We start from the raw sequence: 21,824 nt of genomic DNA on the forward strand, positions 1-21,824 counted from the left end.
TAATATATCTTTAAAAAAAAAGATATATCTTTCAAAAATTTTCTTAAAAAAATTATTTTTATCAGATGATATCTATTTTATCATCCAAATTTATTATTTTTTAGTATTCAAGAAATATTATATATAAGTATATGTATAATCATTTTAATGTAAAACAGGATATTTATTTTTTTATTTCTTTATAAACTATATATAATATATGCATTTCTTTAATTGGAAAAGAATAATTGGAAAATTCTTTCTATTCAAAAATTTAATTAATGAATTTTGATATGTTGCTTTAAATTTGTAAAAATTTAACAATTCCTTTTATTTCTTTTTTTTCTTTTTTTTTCTTTTTTACAATTAAAATTTTTTTTTCATCATATGTTACATAGAATCATTACTTTATAAATTGTATATAATATACAATTACATACAAATGAAATATATGTTCAAGTATATTAAGTTTATAACATAAAAATACAAATAAAGAAGTAAAGAAGTAAAAAGTTCAAATGAAAATGATATGCATATTTTTTTCGTAAGATATATATATATATATAATGTCTCAAAAAAAAAAACAAAATGTGGAAAAGCTTAACCAAAAATACTTGAAGTAATTTTAAGCAATTTTTTCCTTTACAAAAATTTTTACTCGGCTTTATATATTAATAATAATTAACAAAAAGCACTAACAATTTACATATAATTATCTATATTATTATTAGTTTTAATTTTTTATTTATGATTTATGATTTTTTTATAATTATTCATCAGTAAAAATAGAATTTTTAATAAATGTTTTGTAAATATTTTATTCTTGTTTTATAAATTTCACAATTAAGAAAGTTAATTTTTTTTGTTTAAATAAATTATTATTAATATGAACATAATTTTATATTAATAATAATCCTTTTAAATTATCTTAAAAATCGTATTATTCGTTTATGTTAAATGTCATGTAATCTATTATAACTATATTTTGAAACATTGAAATACTTTATTTTTAATAATATATAATTATTTAATAAATAATTTCTTTATCAAACCATACCGAAAAATTTATAACAATACTGGATCTTTTAAAGCAAGAACAATCATGAAATGTTTCGATTAGTCAAAATTAAACAATATAATATGAGTTTTGAAAATAGAATACTTAATTCGAAATCTGATAATAATCTGATAATCTAAAACGTTTTTTAGATTATTTGCGATCGCAAAATTAAAAAAATTTATTCTAAGTAGATACATCTGAGACAAAATTTACATGCATTAATTCTGCATCAATGAAATTATACAGATTTAATACATGTAAATGAATCATTATATTAATGAAAAAATTGAATGATACGTAAATTATTTTTTTATTTTACTTTTATCATTGTTATTATTTTAAAATTTAATTAATTTCATACTTATATCTTAAAATATATATATTCATTTTTAAACTGAATCGTAACTGGATCGTTTATGATAATAAACGAAAAAATCGTTAAACGATCATGGAACATAGAAATGAGCCGACGCAAAGCACTTCGAAAACCAAAAAAAGCTCTTTATTTGGTGGAATTTCAAGAGAATTTTTTTTTTTTGAACTTCTATCTGAAATTGCACGATTCAGAAGTATACAACAATCAATTGAATAATTTAAACAATTCCATTAAACAAAAAAGATTTGAATTAATTAACAAGAAAGATGTAGTGTTTCATCACGATAATGTTAGACTTCATACGAATTTAATGACTCGCTAGAAATTGCTACAGCTTAGATAAGAAATGTTACCGCACCATATTAGTTAGATCTGGCATTCTCGGATCATCACTTGTTTTGATCTTTATAGAATTTTTTAAATTCTATTAAGATAATTTTATTCTCTAAATTTGATTATTTCAAGTGAGAATGTCAAAAACCACTTTGATCAATTTTTTGTAAATAAAGATCAGATCAAAGAAATTCTACGAGCGTGGAATCATGCTACTATCTAAAAAATGGCAATATGTATTAGATCACAATGATCAATATGTAGTTAAATAAAATGTATATATGCTATTAAAAAAATGTGTTTCATTGTCACGAAAAAAATGAAATTTTCGAATAACCCAATACTTCTTTAAAAAAAGTATTAAAGATCTTTAAAGTAAGAAAGATAAAAAATGAATTAATTTAGAAGTTATAAATAATTTCAATCAGAATATTTATTTATTTGCGTTTTTCTATAAAATAAATCAATTTACATCTATTTCCAGTTTGATTTTGTACTTAAAAAATAACATAATGATGCAATGGAAGAACGGATTCAAATTATTAAAAACTCTTACATAGAGAAAAAAATATTTTAATCATTGAATTGATCTATTTTATTAGATTAGATTATTAAATTACAAGTGATCAGCTGATTATGATCGCAGTAAAATGAATTTGTATTACTCATTTTGAATAGCGAATAAATTCCATTTATTATATTTCTTACACAAATAACAACTAATTAGTTTATTCATTATATGTGAAATGAATATCTTATGTATTATATAAAATATAAAAATAATTCAATATTTTTCGATAAAAAAAATATTTGTTATATTTAACATTTTCTTCGACATATATTACTTTTGCATGGATTTATTTGTTCGAATTCGATCGATGACATGTACATAACGTTATTGTTTAACTAAGTTGTGCAATCTATGATTAATTAATATTTCTTGTTAACAAAACCAAAATGAAAGTTTTTATAAAGCAAAATGTTAAAATTACTTTAAGAATCTTCTTGTACGTAATTCTCATTTTTGGAATAGTCTGTAGATCGAAAAATGAATTTGAATTTTAATAAACTTAGTATTCCGTGTTAATTTGAAATTCTAATTTTCTGATTAACAAAATTCAATAAATATATTTACTTCAAATCTATTTTTATGATTAACTTCTATTATAAAAATGAAATAAAAATGTAATACGAAACAACAGTACGATCCAACTAATGTAGAGTATATAATGCTCCAAATCATGAACAACAATAGATCGACATACTTACCAAGAAAAGAAATTCAATTCATGGAAATTCAATGTCCAAAGAAATCAGTAGATATCCGTTCAAACAAACTATAACAATTAGCAACTTGAAAATAACTATGAGTTACTAATATTGTAAGTTTAATAATTAAGTTTAATAATCCATCGAACTTCTATATGCAAGTTAGATATATTAGATTGCTCAATACCCAATTATTATTAATTATTTTTATCTTTATTTTACTTATCTAATGATGAAATAATATATATAAAAATTGACAGATTTATTTTGCAAAATCAGCAATTAATAACAATCTGATTAATAATTTTTTGATTAATTATATTAAATTGCAAATGATAAAAATTGATTAAAAATTAAAGAATATAAATAATATATATATATATATAATATATATATATATATATATATATATGGGACAATATTATCGAAGAAAACTTAGAATATATGAATTGGAAACTTATAAAAAATTGAAGTCTTTATAGGACGATACATAGTTTGATACACAAAAAAAGTCTAACTATACTAACTATTCTACAAAAAAAGTTTAGAATATCGCTTGAATATTGACATAGTAACGATTGAAAAAAATATTAGTAATCGAAGATTACTGTCGTCCTAAAATAAACGGTAAATTCTTCTAATTCCGTTATAGAAACTGAAAATCCGATATGTCATATTGTTAACCAAAGGCTACTCTATCGAAAATAATCTGATTAAATAACGATTATCTACTAATTCAAATTAGTACAATAAGTATCGAAGAAAGGTATAAGAATTCTTCATATTCATAAAAAACAAATAAATAATAAGATAAAAAATACAACAAATAATAGATTAGAAAATAGAGATAATGTGGCTGATTTCGCCGGAGCTGATGATAGTCGCGTGGCGGACTATTTTGACGTCGAGCGAGGGATTATTTGAGAGCTGTGTCCCAACTAGTTTTGTACCAGGTCTCGCATCCGACAGTCGGAGCACGAAATTGTTCGATTACAAAATAACTATGTCCCGTACAAGGTTGTACGGTAGTATTCATTGCCCAAGTAGTTGATCAACGATTAACCAGGAAGAGAATGGCTCAGGTTGACCCTCTTCCTGGCTAATTGAGAGTGTCCCAATTATGAGTGGAGAAATGTCAGTGATGTTATTGGGCAGCGACATCACCCGATTCGCGATATAGGTCAAGGGCGGGCGGGTAGTCGTTAAGTCTAAAAATTTCGATGGTCAAAGCATTTTGGTAAACCTAAACAAAGAGCTACAGGTGTTTTCTTGTTCTAATAGTGGTGTGACACAAGTTACAGTTTTTCTTTGTTTAGGTTCACGCCGCATGGTCGCGGGAGAGACCTTGTCCGAAACTTTCCCGAATCTTCTATTTACGCGATGATGCTCGCAATCATTCCGTCCGTCTTGAACCGCTCGCTTTCAATTCCTCCTGTAGTTGGTCCGGATCTGCTCGGCGTGGCTGGGTCATCTACAGGTAGAACGCAGCTTTTTGATCTGGTGAGTGTGCCAGTGCTGGTCTACATTGACACTACCCACGTCACGTCATCTGGTGCAGCTTGACTATGCGGCCTAGCCTCCATTTTTGTGGTGGCAGATTTTCGTCCTTGAGCACGATCATCGTGCCCACTCCAAAGGTCAGAGATACTGGATCCTTCTACTTAGACCGTTGTTGGAGTTGGTGCAGATAGTCGTGCTCCCATCTCCACCAGAAGTGTTGTTGTTTTGCCTACAGCAGCTGAAACCTGGACAGACAGCTTACCTTGACGTTAGTGACATCAAGGTGGAATTAGGTCGGTAGACAGACTTCCCGTGAGGAAATGTCCTGGAGTTAAGGGATTGAGATCCTTGGGATGTAGACAGAGGATGGAAAACAGATGTAGTGGCCGAGACTTCAGACCTCGACCTGATCCAGCACGGTGCAAACTCCTCGTATGTCAGGCATCTCTCCAATTGTCCGCAGAAAGTGTCTCTTGGCAGATTTAACGACACTCTCCCATAGCCCATCAAAATGTGCGTGTGGGGGCATAAATTGTCATTCGACATCTTTTGCGATCGCGTGATGACTGATCGACTTCCCGTTCTGGTGGAGGAACTCGCGGATCCGACGTAGCTCGTTGTACGCGCTTACAAAATTGGTTGTCTGAGCAGATCTCTCGACATCGACCCAGACGCACGAGGAACCTGCTCAGGCAGTTTCGTGGTGAGGTCAGTGGTCGCCTCCAAGTGAACCGCCTTGGTGGCCAGGCACACGAAGACGCACAGGTAGGCCTTGGATATATACTTACTTCGGGCCCATTACTTGATGGCCCGGCGTAGTCCACTGTCGTACTAAAAAAGAGTGCTTGAACACTCACTCTCACTGCTGGTAACTGGCCCATCTAGTAATCCGTGGTTCTGAGTTTTGCTCGGCTGCACCACACACAATTTCGAATCACACCTCGCAGTGTGATTCTGATCATTCTTCTAGCTGAAAGAGGCCAGTAACGCCTGCGGATTGATGATAATACTGTCTCGCATCCGGCGTGCAGCAGCCGCTCGTGCTCACCGCGCAAGAGAAGCTTGGTTAGGTGTACCCCTTTGGTAGTATGACCGGATATTGATAACTGTACGATAGGTCCGCTTTCAACTTTTCTCTCACCCTCTAAGGAGTCCCCTTTCATCGAGGAAGGAACTCAAACATCTTAGAGAGCTGGATCGCGCCAATCCCCTCCCCGACTTCGAATCCGCGATCTTCCTGGCAAACGTATGTGCCTGCAACCATCCCAAGATAGCACCCTCCGCGAGATCGATCTTTGCCCCAGTGAGAAGGGAACCGAGTGGTCGTGCGAATCTGTTGGGGTTGATGTCGGTTGTCGAAAACCGTGTGCAGACTGTGCGATAGAATTTTATACAATGCGCGATGACTCGGTTGAGTCGCGTGTAGTTTGAATACCTGTGACAGATATCAAACTTTGGCTCTGGTTGAGTTGTGATGGTCAGACAGATTGGAACGCGCTCCTCGGGTAGCTCCTCGGTATCAGGCGCGCACGGGGTCATTCGTCCTGCCCCTGTCACAGCCAGGAGGGACCATCCCACCAAAAGCGCGAATCTTGTAAAGTGGATGACCTCATCCTCCACGATAGCAGGTCTGCAGGGTTGTCTCCGGTGGGCACATGACGCCACTCACCTCGCGAACTCGCCTGGATCTGCGTGACGCGCTTTGCAACAAATGTCTTTCAGCGACTGGATGACCTTCGATCCACGCGAAGGTGATAGTGAAGTCAGTCCAGTACATCTCGCTCTCGAACCCAATGCGACCTTCCCCATCAACTCCGACAGTAGCAAGGCCCTACACAGCTCGAGGGGTGGCAAACTGATCGTTTTGAGGGGAGCGACGCATGATTTTGCACAAAGTAGATGAACCGCGCTTCCTGAAACGTCTACAACGCGAAAGTAAACGCAAGCATCGTATGCTTTCTCCGAAGCGTCGCAAAAAGCATGCAGCTCCACAGCGGGGCCATTGCCTACTGAGGAATGTGTCTCAGGAATCTGATCGCTTCTAAGTAATCCCTGAATTTCGTATAAATGTCTTGGGGCACGGATTCGTCCCAAGACATTCCCAATTTCCAGAGCAGTAGCTTCACGGGGAGTACTGCGGGATCCACCAACCCAAAAGAATCAAATATTCTCGCGATTTTCGAGAGAATGATCCGCTTCGTAATTCGGGTACCAAATGGGCTGTTTAATTCAACAATTAATTGGTCTGGAACTAATTCCCAGCGCAGACCAAGAGTACGAGGATCCTTCTCGTGTTGAGGGTCCACAACTATGGACTCATCCGTGGCGCTCTTGACAATCGAGGGTTCGTTGGAAGCCTATTTTCGCAAATTAAACCTTACTGCCTGTAAGAGCACTTGCAGATTCCCCATGAGCACGATTGCCTCTTCCACCCGTCAGGAGGTCATCCACGTAGAAGTCGCAGAGGATAGACGCGCTAGTCGCTAGATGGCTTGCGGTGTTGTTCAACCCTACCTGCCGCAACACACATATGGCCAGATAGGGAGCTGAGGCAGTGTCGTATGTCATCATATTCAGCTCGTATGTTTCGATCGGATCCTGGAGATCTCCCTCCACAATATACGTTGCAGAGACCGCTGATGAGGAGCGATCAATATTTGTTTAAACATCTTTTCGATGTCCGCGTTCAGTACAACTCGGTACATTCTAAAACGGATAAGGATTGAAAAAAGATCCTCCTGGATCGTCGGTCCGACCTGCTACATATCGAGGATTTCACCGAGCCATCGAAAACAACGCGAAACTTTGTCGTTGTATTATCGGTCTTGATGATTGAGTGATGCGGCATATAAAAGGTAGACCTGGGTAGGTTGAATATTCGCGTCGACCTTGGTCATATGGTCCAAGGCCCTATAGCCTCGCATGAATTGTATGTACTAGTGACGCAGTTCCGGCGAACTCGCGAGTCAGTTCCAGACCGCGAAATCTTTTTTCTGCCATCGCGCGCGAGTTTGTGCACGTCTTCCGTGAAGGGAATATGGACTATGTAGCGTCCACTCGGATCTCGTCCCACCGATTCCAAAAACTGAATCTCGCAGGAGTGCGGTGCCACCTCCCCACACGGCACACCTTCCAGTTCCCAGAATTGGGACAGCTGCTGACCCAGTTGCTCGTTCGTAAAAATGCAGTAGACAAAATTTATAAAAAATATAAGAATAAAAAATATATATTACAAAAAAGTTAAAAATAATAATTTGATTTTGAACTATTAACTATTAGATTTATAACAAATATTTTTATATCAACATAATTATCTGGCTATTGTTATTGCTATTGCTATTGTTATTGTTATTGTTATTGTCATTATCATTGTCACACAAGAATCACCAAGACCATGCGAACTCTTCAAACTTGTATCTATCTACTTTGTGATACTATGAATTGTCAATTACACAGAGACTTTATCACATTTAATGAACCCAACGTACTTAATAACGAACTTTATAATAATCATTTGTTATTAAATTCCGTAGCTCCACGAACGGATTGGAGTTAACAACATAAATTTCAATACATGTTTCAAGTGAAATGAGTTTTAATACATGAAATCGCGAACTATATTATTACTATATTATTATTACATTATTATTCAATTTATTATTAGTATTATATTCAATTATTAATATTATTCAATTTATGCAAATAGTATTCAAAAAACATCGATTCTAATTTCGTTAGAAAAATTTCAAGACAGCACAATATAATGCAATAAACATTACTTTATACAAGTTTACAATCTTTTTTTATCTTGACACAAGTGACTGTCAATATTAAATGCAATGACAATACATGTTTCTTTTGTTCTGTAATTGCGGAGTTTTATCCAGATAACGAATATTTAGTGATATTTAATCATCTTATCGACACTAGCTGATAAAGCCGCAAGCGGGTACGATTTTGAATATTGTACAAATCGAGTGCCTAAACTATTATTACTGCACCTACTATTGTAAGAACTGTATGATCGTTTATCTTATCAGCTCTGAGTGAACGAATGGTGATACTTTAACTCCTTTGTGGCTAACTGTGTGATTCTAACTGTTCTTTGATAAACTGTATCGTCGCCGAGATCTATCTGTCTTCTCTAATTCGAGTACTATCTGCCAGCTCTGGTACGACTTCTGTGTTCTGTGACTGCTCTATTTCGACTACTATCTTCTATGACAGCTCTCGTTAGACTAATGTCTTCTCTGCCGGTTCTAGTTCGACTACTATGTTCTATGGCGGCTCTTGTTGGACGTTCGTATTCTGTGACTCTATTTTGATTACTCAAACCGCGAGTCTTGGTTTTTCCTTCAATCCTTGCATTTCGTAAAAATGCACATAGAGAGGGATTAGAGGGACCAATCATCGTGTCGAAGGGTGGTTTCGAAGAATGAGTCTTCGCAGGGTCATGCCGCAGTGCGTGGGAATCAGGACCTTTGCTTTCACTTCCATGGTGGTCCATCACATGACGCGCAAATGCAGCTCGTGAAGTAGCAGCTCGTCGCTATTATGGTCTCTGTTCAAACTAAGATCTGGAAACCATACGAACACCCTCTCATAAATTAGTGTTAAATTGTTTGACCGGTACTCGAACTGTTGACAATAGAATAGGACCCGACCATTTCACGAGTCCGGGTTTTAACACTAGCATTTTTTGCACTGATTCAATTGCCATGACGTTAAATCAATTTAATTGAGAAACGTAATATATAAATGTTTAGGAATGGAAAAAAAATAAGATATATATATATATTGAAAAATGAAATACTTATTATTTATCACAAATTAGAATAGTAATTTTGTTTATAAGAAATTCTTTATATTTATTATAAAAATCATTATATTCGCCTAATATTTCAATATAAAAAGGCGATCAAACGTCAAAATATAAATTTCCTTCTTTAATTTTCCTTAGATATGTGATTATCGAAAAATCAATTCACATACAGATAAATGCATATAAGAAATTTAAAATTGGAAGATATTTAAACATGTCGCATAATTTAATCTTTTCCAAAATATAATTTATCAAGATTTGAAACAATCGATGAATAGTGGAACTTGATGTATTTTTTCTTCTATGATGGACATCTGCAACATATTTCGTAAAAAAAATACATTGCTCTATGGTTAGTGATAAAAACTTTTTATTTTTGAATATATTGACAAATCCCTTAAAATACGAATAAAATATGAGTTCAAATTGAACAAATTATGAAATGTGATAAATATAATAAACGAATTTTGATAATTTAAATTATAATTCAAATGTATAAAGTCACATATTTGTAACATGATAATGATGGCAAATTCTTTTCTCAGTTGTTTCGAACAATTTTTCACACATGATAACAGATAATGCAATAAAAATCTAATAATTGTTTTTCCTTGGTTTCTCAGTTTTTTAATTTTTCGAATTCAAAACTATACGATCAAATTTCTCTCATATCTCGCAGGCTAACTCGTATTAATTATTTGAATTCTATGTTTCTCAAATATATTGCTCAAATATGCACGATAAACGAACAACGACTCGCATATATACGCACAGTGAATATAATAATTTATATAATCGGTAATATTGATGTATATCAATGTATATATTGATATATATTTTTTCTTTCAATGCAATATCAAATGCAAATTATCCAGATATATTCCAAAGTATAGAGTTTCATTAGTATAGAGAACGATATGCATTTTTTATAAGTATGATTCTTAAATGGCAATTGGTTTTGCAAATATCATAATATAATTGATTCCTTCTTTATTTTTCAATGTGAATCTTCAATCTTTCTTATGATGTAAAATAACGAAATCTGAGAAAAACATTAAGAAACATTAGTATATTTTGCAATGATATTTATCACATGTATAAATTTTCAATTCGATGATTTGAAGCGCAATGGGAATGTAATTCTACGCAGCTACTTATTATAAAAAATATGATTTAACGCTTAAAAAGATATGGGACTTTTAGATGTTGAAAAAAATTGTCAATTTTGTTCATTTCTTAATTATTCTATTATTCAAAAATTCCACTAATCGGCCACTTTTGTCTCCTTATTAACTCGAATACGGTAGTCTTTACTATAATTATTTAGAAATATAGCTGTCGATTTTAATGATCTTGAAATATATTGTCAAGATCATTCTGAACAATTCTTTTCTATATATGTTATCATGGCTCGGTTTAGTTTGTAAAATATTTATCAAAAAACTTTTGATAATAAAATATAAAGTATAAACTAAATAATTAATTCTACTTCAAAAATATTATTGCTTATATTTGGATATTTAATATATATTCCGAATCATGTTTTGTCAATAATTTGCGAAAATATACATATAATATGCAATAAAATTATTAAATTTAAATGATAAATTAATTGCACAAATGATAAGATTGTTAATAGTTAAGAAACATATTGAAAAAATATTATAAAGAAATATATATTGCCATTAAGCAATATATATTATAAATCAATTAAATTTAACCTGACTATCTAATCTAATTAATCTATAATTCATTAATTTTTTTCTTTATTGTTTGGATTAGATTACATAGAAATATAATCATCATTAGATGACCATTAATTCACATCAGAATGAATGTATTTATAATGTAAATTTAAAAAAAGTTTTTTGTAAATATTTTAAAAACTAAAATCAAACAATAACATGAAATGTTATTTAAAATAACGACTTTAATGATATATTTCATGGATATCGAAATCTAAGAAGATCATAAATAATAAATAAATACTCTTAAATAACTTCATTTATTTCTATATTATAAATATTCACGAGGACAAAAAATTTTTTAGCGTTAATAAAATTATGAAATAACATATTTAAACTTAATTAATTATTCCATTAATTGATCGAATGATTTCTTATAGATTTAATAGCAATTTGAAATATTAGTTTATATCATAATTGATTTAAACAATTTAATCTCTTACTTTGCCGACAATTCTATTTTAATCAGTTTTTTATGATTATAAATTGCGATATTAAAATTTTTCAAAATTTTTTTGATAAAAAATAAAGGTCCATGTACAGTCTTTTATAAACATAAAAGTACATTATTTTACAAATAAATTTATTTAAATCAAAAATTCGGATTTTAATATTTAAACAAAAATTAATAATTCATGGAACAATTTTTAATCAACAAAAAATCTTTTTTAGAGAATAACATCAATTTCTAGAATTTCAGTATTTTGCTATTTTTTGAAAAATGTTTTTTGTTCTTTGATTTTGATTAGAAATTTTTTTTAATATAGTATGATGAAACACTAAAAATTAATATTTTTGATTTTATATTTATTATTTATAATATTATTATATTTATATTATAACATATTATTATACTATTATTATAATATATGTAAATATTATTATTTATATATTTATTTTTATATTATCTATTTCATTGATTTTAAGAATTTTGAAATGTTATAGAGAATTATAAAAAAATATATTATAACCATCTTTTAATTTTCAAAATATTTACAAAAAAAGATTTTGCTTATTATTATAGAATTTTGTCATTTTATATAAATAGTATTTATTCATATTTCATAATTTTTATAATTTTCATGAAAATGAAACAAAAATGGAAAAAGTTTATTATATGATATGTAAAAAAAAAATAAACAACAAATATTTTTTTCTTCATAAATTTAAAGAAAAAGTTTCTTAGAATTATATTTTATAAAAATATAAAAAATATACAAATTATAAAAATATAATATAAATATATTCAATGTAATTTTAATATATAATGTTATGTAATATAATTTTAATATTTATGTTTATATTTAGTATTTATATATAATATTTAGTCAATTTTCTATCATTTTTGATTATTTATATCTAGAGACGTAATTATTTAAAATTTCTTCTATCATCTTTGTTCAAATTAATTCTGTTTTGCAGCATTATTAATTTCTGATTCCTTTTAATCATAAATTATTATTGACACAATAAGATTTTAAATTTTTAATAGTGTTAAGATCAGAATTTAATATTTGCCATACAATCAGTATAATAAAAAATAATATGATATTATGTAATAAGATATTATATAATATATAAATTATTAATATGTACATGCAAAATATATTTATAATTTAATTAAATAATTTTATTAAATAATTGGATTAAAATTTATTTAAATTTCATTCAAATCTTTAAATTTTAGAATAAAAATACGAAAAATGTTAAAAAAATTCTTACAAGATTGAAATCATATTTTACATTAAATCAATTCAATAATTCTTACATAGATATTTATCATTATTTATAACATTAACAAAAGATTAAATTAAGATATTGAAAAAACTATCTTTTAATGGAATAATATCTAATCAATGCAGTATTCTTAATAAAAATATGATAGAGTTGAAATTGATTTATTATCAACACAACATTTATTATCAACATTAGCCAATCTTGCAATTTCAATATTTCATTGAAAATTTGAACAAAAAAAAAAGTTGATTAGAAATCAGAAATTAATAATATTAAAAATTATAAAACATATAAATTATTTCCATCATTGATTTTGTTAACTTAACTAGCTTAAAATTAAAATTAATAATTTTATTAATTTTTATTAATAAATTTTTGTCTATCATAAATTTTAATTTCATATTTTGGTCATATATTGTACACATTTTTTCATTTTTAACTGATAATATATAATTGTTTTAAAATTGAATAAAATAAATATTAAAAATATCAAAATAATGAATATTAGATTATATATTTTATATCACATAAGATTAATATTTATATTTCATTATATTTATATTTATATTTAATATTTTAATATCATATATATTTTTTAAAAAATGGAATAATTTTTTTAAATCTCAAAGAAAATCCAAAAATATTACATTCTTTATAATTAATTTCTATAAATTATTTAATTTAAAAAACAAAACATATATTAGAATTTAAAATATTGAAAAAACAACTTTATTACAATTTATGTATTTCATTCTATATATTATATATTATAACATTATATTATATATATATTATAAAACAAATTATTTTTTTTTCTATAAAATCTTAATATTAAATTAAATTGTTTATAAAAATATTTAACTTTTACCTAAAATTTTTGGACAAAATTAATACAATTAACATTTCTATGAAATTTCAAGTATTATAACTTTTTGATTAGTGCATCAATAATGCATCAATGCATTCTGTTTGAATATATTTTAAAATATACATATATAAATAACAATTTTATATTTAATTTAATTTATTTAAAAATATTTTTGTTACAAAAATTATATCAATATTTATTAAATCTCAATTTTATTTAATATTTCAAATTAATTTTTTAGTAAATATAATTAATTTACTTAAATAGTAAAATATTTAATAAATTAATTAATATTTAATAAAAATTATTATTAAATAAAATATTTAATAAAAATGAACAATAAACTTTCTTAAAATAAAAAAAATAAATTATGTTACATAATAATTTTATAGTATTACATATTCTTTATTAATAGAAAACTAAGAAATTAATATAACTTACAAAAAATAAAAATATTTATTACTTAAATCAATATTGACGTAATGCACCACGTCTAATTGCTGGTTGTCGATTTGGTGGTGTTATTGATATATCTAAATAATCACCAATTGTAAACCTATAATTAAAATGTTAAAAATTAAAATTTTTAGTCTTGCATTAACTTTAATTAAAAAAAATAAATTTACATACCTTGCTTGGGCAAGTGTTTTATTATCATCTGCACCTTTTTGTCCTGAGCAAGTCACACCAATTTCTCGCATACGATATCCAGAATTTCGTAATTCTGGTGTTACTAATGAAAAATCAAAATATGTTCCTTTACTTCTAGCATCTGGATTTACTTCTTTAACTAATCCTGTAATTTCTCTTAAAGTTGCATCCATCCTATATGTTGAATAAATATTACTTGAAAATTCTAAATGTTCGTTTTATTTCTATATAAATTATAAAATGAAAATAAATATAATGTTATAAATATTTAAATATAAAACATTTTACCATGTATATATTTGTAATTCATTTGAAGGAACATTTCCTCTACTGTATTCCATTATATTATGATGTCTGCCTGTATTGCAAAATACTCTCAATAAAAGGGGACATGTCTAAAAATTTATTAGAAAAATATATATAAGAATATGCAAATATATTAATAACAAAAATTAAGTAATTAATCTTTTTAAAATTTAAAAGTATTAATTCTTTATCGATATTTCTAGAAAATTTTTAATGTTTCTTCTTACTTTTTCTCTATCTATCGGCTTTTCTGGTAATTGCTTTTCATCTACAACCATAGATTCTATTGCTGATGTCATATTTATTATAAAAATTATTTTATTAGAACACAAGTAACAGCAATTATAATTATATACTTTTAAATAAACGATAAATCTTTGAAATTCTATATTATACTTGTATATGCTTCATATACAATTGCTTACAATGCCCTCTACTGAGAAAATGAATTACATATATTGTACATATTTAATTATATAAACGCATTAATCATAGATTAAATATTATATTTAGGTATAAAAATTTAATACAATTACAAATCAATGTAACAAATATCTTATAATATATATTTTTTATGAATATATTTCATTTAAATAATATTATATATTATATTCATAATAATTTAATAATAATTTAAATTATAATAATTTACATTATAACATTTAATAATATTACATAAAATTACAATTTTAATTAATAAAATTCAATTTTAGTTTGATACATTCAAAATTGCAATAATTTAAAATTTATTTTTTGAAATTCATTCAGTTCAAAAGTTACAATATCTAATATTTAAATCAAAACATCATTTCGTGCTTACGAACTAATTTTTGGAGACTATAAATTAAATTATAATTATATTCTAAGATCATGCTATATGCAATGAGTATGGATTCTAATGTATTTCTAGATGTTGCTTGCTTGAATTCTGATTTTCTGAGTTTTTGGATTTGATTCAATCGTTTTACATAGGTGAAATGAGATATATAGATTGATTTTACATACTAAGAATTGACAAAGAAATTAGACGGATTTATTTTATTAATAAAATAACGAAAAGTGATTTTCAATTATAATCCTTTTATTATCGAAAATTATAATTACTTTTAGTAACAATTGTATCCTTGAATGATTGAATGTGCGAAAAATTTGGGTGTATTTTCAAGCAAAACATTTTCTAATCATAATAATTTTCTAATAATAAAATTTTCTAATAATAATAGATTTTTGTTAATTTTTTCATGTATTAACATTTATTTTCATACATTTAATATTAATACTTAATTGAATTTTTTTTTGATAATTTAATTAATTAATTTAAATTTATAATTTTTTTATAAATCAAATATTTTTTAAATTAATTCATTAAATTTTTTTAAATTTTATTTAAACATAAAAAATAGTAAATAAAAAAATAATTATAACACATAAACAATACAAAATAAACTAAACAAATTTATATAAAAAATAAATATTTTATTATCATCATTTATTATTTATTATAATTTGCATTATATTATTATAACTTTTTTTATATTTTTATTAATAAATTTTTTTTATGTGGAAAAATTAATTTGTTGAAAATATTTGTTTAATCTCTATATATATCTATATTTTTTTGTAATTTAATTTTTTTTGGTTCATTATTTATTCTATTTCTTAAGATTAATTTTTAATATTAATTATTAATTTAAAAAATTTTTTTTTAAAGTACATTTTCATATTTCATATTTAATATTTATGATTTCATATAATAAGTACTCAATAAAAAAATAATGTAAAAAACAATTACTGAAATAGTGTTATATATTTAAATAATGTTATATATTTTTTTACATATTTTAAAATATTTTAATAAACGTATTATATATTGTTATGTGATAAATCATTTCTTAACAAAATAAATATTCATTGTTTGATCATAATTATCTCAGCAAAATGGTATAATAACTTTTAAAGCATTTTCAGTAATGTAATAAAAAAATGTTTCAAATAAAAGTTGATCTGATTCAAAATTGATTTTGAATCAATTAAAAATTACAATACTTAAAATCTTTAAAGCTATTTTCTAGAAAAAACCAAAATTGTTTTAATTTTTTTTAAATAGTACATGTTTATTTTACATATATAATATATATAATTTTCATTGTAATTAAAGATAATTGATGCCAAGATGATTCAATAATCTATAATACTATGATTTTTAAATGGTTATGCTCCATTTTAATGATGCATATGGATAGCATTTGTATGTTATTTTCTATATAAATCTGCTGCATTATATAAATTTGATTATATATTCATGATGTATAAAGAATATATCAATCTTTTTCAATCAGAATTTAAAAAAATTCTGATATATATTTAAAGATATACTTGTTCTAAAAATCATTACTTGTGCTAAACTAATATCTTTAAGATATATTTAATAATAATACAAATATTACTACCAAAGTATGTTACTATCAATAAAGTACCAATGAATTATAATGAAATTCTTCACATAAACATTTTTTTCTTGAATGTGAGACAAGATTAATAAATAATTTTCACACATTGTAAACTCAACATAAATTAAACTTATAATATATATAATATATAATATATATTATAAAACTTAATAACATATTCTAATATATTATTAAAGTCATAATTTTGAATAATTTTTTCCTATATTATATAATTGGTAATCAATTTTAATTTTTACTTGCAAAAAATTTTTAGCACTATACCATTAAATTCAATATTTGTGAACTAATATGCGGCAATGTACATTATCGCATTTTATTATATTCCATACATATTTCTTTATGCTATTAAGATATTAATATATTTATGAAATCATATCGCTTTTGAAACATCAATTTTGAGAAGTCAAAATAAATGCAAAAATTAGTCAGGAATATTAAGATTTATTTATTATGAGCATTGAAATGGAGACAAAGTAAGACAATAGTGTGATAGAAATAAAATTATATTATTTTATCATACTATCACCATATAATATCCCTATATATTTATCTGTAATAAAACTATTAATATCATTTATAGTATTGCATTTCTTTAAACTAAATAACTTTTATAAGCATGTCTTTTTATAATTATATAATATATATATATATATATATATATATATATATATATATATATATATATATATATGAAATTTATATTATCTAATATTTATTAACTATAAAATATACTTTTATTTTTTTATTTTTTGAAATTTTAAAATTATATCAAAATAAAATTAACTAGTTTAATAAACATACAATTATATTACAAAATTATCAATGCAATTGCAATAATTTATTAAAAATAATTATATGAATATGATTTACATAAAATATTTTTTACATAAATCAGTTTGAGTCTGAATCTGAATCAAATTCATTATTAATGTCAAAGTTATCATTATCTACTTCTTTAATCATTAAAGATTTCAATTTTAGTAATAAATCTTCTTTAGATGTAAAATTATTTGTATTTTTTTGCTCTTTTTCTTCATTTATATCTTCTTCATTTTTTTTTACGTTGTTACATTTATCTTTTTTATTTATAGCTGAAAATAATATCAATATATATATATACATAATATACATAATCTATATAAGTACAATATTATAATTCAAACATCATTACAATTTATATAGCGCATGAATGTTCTTCGTTTTCGTTCAGATAGTCTTTTAAGTAGATTCTGCAATTGTGTATCTAATTTCATAATTTCTGCTTTATTAGGTTCTTCATTAACAATATTACCTTCATTACCACATTTTGGACATACATTATATTGTGTAGCACAAGTTAAACACATATTATGATAAGCATGTTTTATTGTTTTCTGTTCACATTTGATACACTTTGCAGCTGTTTTTAATGGTTTATATTTTTTATATTTAATTTTCCACTCAATTATTTTTTTACATCTTTCACATACATGTGTAACTTGAATGCTATTAATACATTTTGTTTTATTTGATTTATCATGTAAATCATTTTTAAAAGCAATTTGGTTTTGATATTTTTGTGGTCTTGATCGATTGGAATTTCCTTTTTGCGTACTCATATTTTTACTCGTTTAAATAATTTTCAATCTATAAAATATATTGCTATTAGTTTTTAAAGTTTTTATATCTTAAGTAATGATATAATATTAAAATATTTTAACATATAATACAATTCATAAGTCATTATAATTTTACTATATTTATTAATATACAATTTTTAGATATATATACAATTCATATAAACTATATTAATATTTTTTTTACTTTAACATAATATAATTTTGTTATATTATTGATAAATGTAACCTCAAAATAGTTTGCGATGACATTTAACGATAAGTATATTTTTATATATATAGTAAAATTTCTATATTTCTTCATATTCATGGAGATACAATTCAAGATTCATATCGATAGTAAAAATTCATACAATATATAGATTCAAAAATATAGGTTCATGCAGATACTAAAGAGCACTAATATTTATAATAATAATGAATAATAAAAAATATCACACAATTTAATTAAATATAACGAAACGATAAATTATAATCATGAATATTATGTATATGTTTTGCTAAAAATTACTAGAATATTTCATAACTATTGGTTAAAAAAAATCTTTATTATAGAATTTCCATTAATATAAAGTAAGTTTATATAAATAATTAAAAAAAAAATAATAATTTTTAAAAATTATTAAATTATAAGTTTGTATTAAAAGTTAAAATTACAAGAGTGAAATAGCTCTCCATTATACTATTGTATCGTGTTGTCAAACTCTATTTATCTCTTATCTAATATAAATTGCTTATAAATAAATTATAAATTAATAATTAAATTAATAAATAATCGATATTTTTATATAACAATTTTGTTATTATATATTTGTGTGTTTTGATTTTAAGAATTAACTCTCCAAAAGATATCTCACGGATATGAAAACATAACAAAAATATGTATGAGAAACAAAGAATTACTAGAGCATATTAATATTATATTATTATATTTATTATTATATATTATTATATTATTACTGTATTTATTATAATTTATATTATACTTGAGAATAATATATTGTATCATAAATTCCAGCAAGTATATAGTTTCATAAATAAATAAATTTTTTTAATATGATTTATTGAATATATTCGTGTCATATTAAAAAAATATGAAAAATAATCATTTTAAAAAAGTTAAAAATAGAAAAAGTTTTCTATATTTTCACTTTTTTTTTTTTACATTTAATATAAATATTATCATCATTATTTTAGATTTTGTTACATTTTTCATCGTTTTTTGTAGTTATTTAAAATTAATATTCGCCACCATTTGATCTTTTGAATCTTTGATTTTCGAATAAAATGAATTATTAATGTTAATAAAAGGCATTTATTGTATTATTATTAGACTTGATTAAAATTGTTTGCAAATTATTTATTGCTAAAGTAGATTATATTTAAATGCGTTTGAGACAAACATAAATCATTTATAAAAAAAAGTATTATTTTCCATTGTACCAAATGTAAATGCATTTGATGCTTTTATGAAATGCTATTTAGAGATATTTCTATATTGTGAATTTATATTTCTATATTTAGGATCTTGTTTTGTATTTTTATGGTATACATAAGTTTGATCTTACAATCGCTATATGATTTACATACATCGGATAAATAATGTCAGCAACACATTAATTTTGAAGATTTGTATTTCGGAAAAATACAAATGTTTAAATAGTATTTTAATACTGATTACAATCATATGGATTAAAAAATATAAGTTTCAAATTAAAAATTAAGAAATCATAATTTTGCTTTGTTTAATGATTGTTTAATGAAAAATCAAATAAGTGACAGGATGATTTATTTCCCTTAATATCTCGTTATTTTCCTATGGGAAATTAAAATGGAACACTGTGTATATAATAGTAAGTTTTTTTATTTAAATAAATTCAATTGGACAAAATTTTTTTAAATAATTTATTTTTTAATTTATTATAATCTATATTATTCAAATATAATAATTTTTATAAATTTTTATGAAATCAAGATATTAAGAAATGTAAAATATAGTAATAAAATATAGTATTTTTTAATCGTAAATTTCATTTTTAAAAATAATCCATATTTTAGTTGAATTAAAAAAATTAATTTTCATTCATAATTTTAAAGAATATTCTTCTATTTTTTCTATCTATTTTATATTTAAAATGAGATTTTCTAACCTAAAAATTATATTATTATATTTAAAGTATCAAGTTTTTTTATATTTTTTTAAATGTTATTTGATATTAACAAAGCAGATTAGAATTTGCAATATTATGTTCTATATATATTTGTATGCAAATCTGTAAACATTATAAAATATATATTTCATTTAAGAAATATTTGAAATATTTACTTATATTTTTATTTACAGTTTCTTTATTTAAATATAATGCTTTTATTCTTAGTTTTAATATCGTTAAATATTATTTTATTTTTTAATTTTAATAAATTTGAATTTATATTCGAAATTGTAATAAAATTAAATATTTTTATTGATATAATATATAATTACAGTATCATAATATTTATTGTGTATATTTTTTTATAAAAAAATTAAAAATAATTATGTTTATTATATTATTTAATTTTTAAAAAGTTAAATTATTTCTTATCAACATTTATGCACAAATTGATTATAATATTGTCAACATTCCAATATGGTGTAGTGTATTTTTAAAAATACATTATACATATGTATTTCTTGATTTGTATAATGTTATCTAGGTTGAAACAATTATTTAGATTTTAATTATAAAGTGAATGATAGTCATATTAATATCAAATTAATAATAATGAATATATTGATAATATAATGAATTTATTTTACATTTTGTTCAGGTTATATTGATTTATTTAATATTTGAGGTTATATTATCTATTTAACTAATTCAAATTAATAAGTTTTTAATATAATTTTTTAACAATTATAAAAATAATATTAGTAGTATATTAATATATTTGATTTTGTGAAGATGAATTTTCTATGTGGCATTGGTGCAATATATCTATGAAGAAATTTATATTTTCTATCAATAATGATTGGTATATAAATACATAACAGTGAACATCATGTCTTCTACAAGAAATGAGGTAATTGTATATTGTATATGCATGTACA

General features: G+C 24.7%; 3 protein-coding genes and 1 long non-coding RNA gene across 10 annotated transcripts in view; 2 read left to right on the plus strand and 2 right to left on the minus strand.

Moving 5' to 3' along the window:
• Positions 1-8,508: 8,508 nt before the first annotated feature.
• LOC147656517 (uncharacterized) lies at positions 8,509-11,415 on the plus strand. Its single transcript, XR_015294239.1, has 2 exons — positions 8,509-8,689; positions 8,781-11,415. It is a non-coding gene; the product is annotated as an uncharacterized LOC147656517 (long non-coding RNA).
• Positions 11,416-13,827: 2,412 nt separating this feature from the next.
• On the minus strand, positions 13,828-15,624 carry Bin1 (histone deacetylase complex subunit SAP18). Its single transcript, XM_003698292.4, has 4 exons — positions 14,874-15,624; positions 14,629-14,735; positions 14,320-14,514; positions 13,828-14,245 (listed from the first exon to the last, which is right to left on the minus strand). Exons 1-4 carry the CDS (start codon positions 14,943-14,945, stop codon positions 14,158-14,160), a joined length of 462 nt encoding a protein of 153 aa, XP_003698340.1. The 5' UTR covers positions 14,946-15,624; the 3' UTR covers positions 13,828-14,157.
• Positions 15,625-17,925: 2,301 nt separating this feature from the next.
• Positions 17,926-19,637, minus strand: LOC100866711 (uncharacterized protein C9orf85 homolog). 6 transcript variants are annotated; one of them, XM_086914572.1, is made up of 3 exons: positions 19,391-19,637; positions 18,289-18,743; positions 17,926-18,208 (listed from the first exon to the last, which is right to left on the minus strand). In XM_086914572.1, the coding sequence occupies exons 2-3, from the start codon at positions 18,713-18,715 to the stop codon at positions 18,009-18,011; spliced, it is 627 nt and encodes a 208-aa protein (XP_086770698.1). In that variant the 5' UTR covers positions 18,716-18,743; positions 19,391-19,637; the 3' UTR covers positions 17,926-18,008. The 6 variants fall into 6 exon arrangements, with proteins under 6 accessions (XP_086770698.1, XP_031775589.1, XP_086770699.1 ...); XM_031919729.2 differs by having other exon boundaries at positions 18,963-19,396; XM_086914573.1 differs by lacking the exon at positions 19,391-19,637 and adding an exon at positions 19,087-19,257.
• A 700-nt stretch (positions 19,638-20,337) lies between these two features.
• Positions 20,338-21,824, plus strand: part of LOC100866592 (KICSTOR complex protein SZT2) — a 93,326-nt gene continuing 91,839 nt past the window's right edge. Inside the window, exons 1-2 of one of the 2 annotated variants that reach the window (XM_086914576.1) lie at positions 20,338-20,586; positions 21,679-21,796. In XM_086914576.1, the coding sequence (XP_086770702.1) occupies positions 21,776-21,796 (21 nt within the window). In that variant the 5' untranslated portion in view covers positions 20,338-20,586; positions 21,679-21,775. Of the gene's footprint in view, positions 20,587-21,404; positions 21,545-21,678; positions 21,797-21,824 lie in introns of those variants that run through there. The other variant, XM_086914577.1, reaches the window with a different exon arrangement.

This window comes from Apis florea, unplaced genomic scaffold (genome assembly GCF_048593485.1).
Source record: "Apis florea isolate Af1SG1 unplaced genomic scaffold, ASM4859348v1 contig_3696_pilon, whole genome shotgun sequence".
Classification (NCBI taxonomy): Eukaryota; Metazoa; Arthropoda; class Insecta; order Hymenoptera; family Apidae; genus Apis; species Apis florea.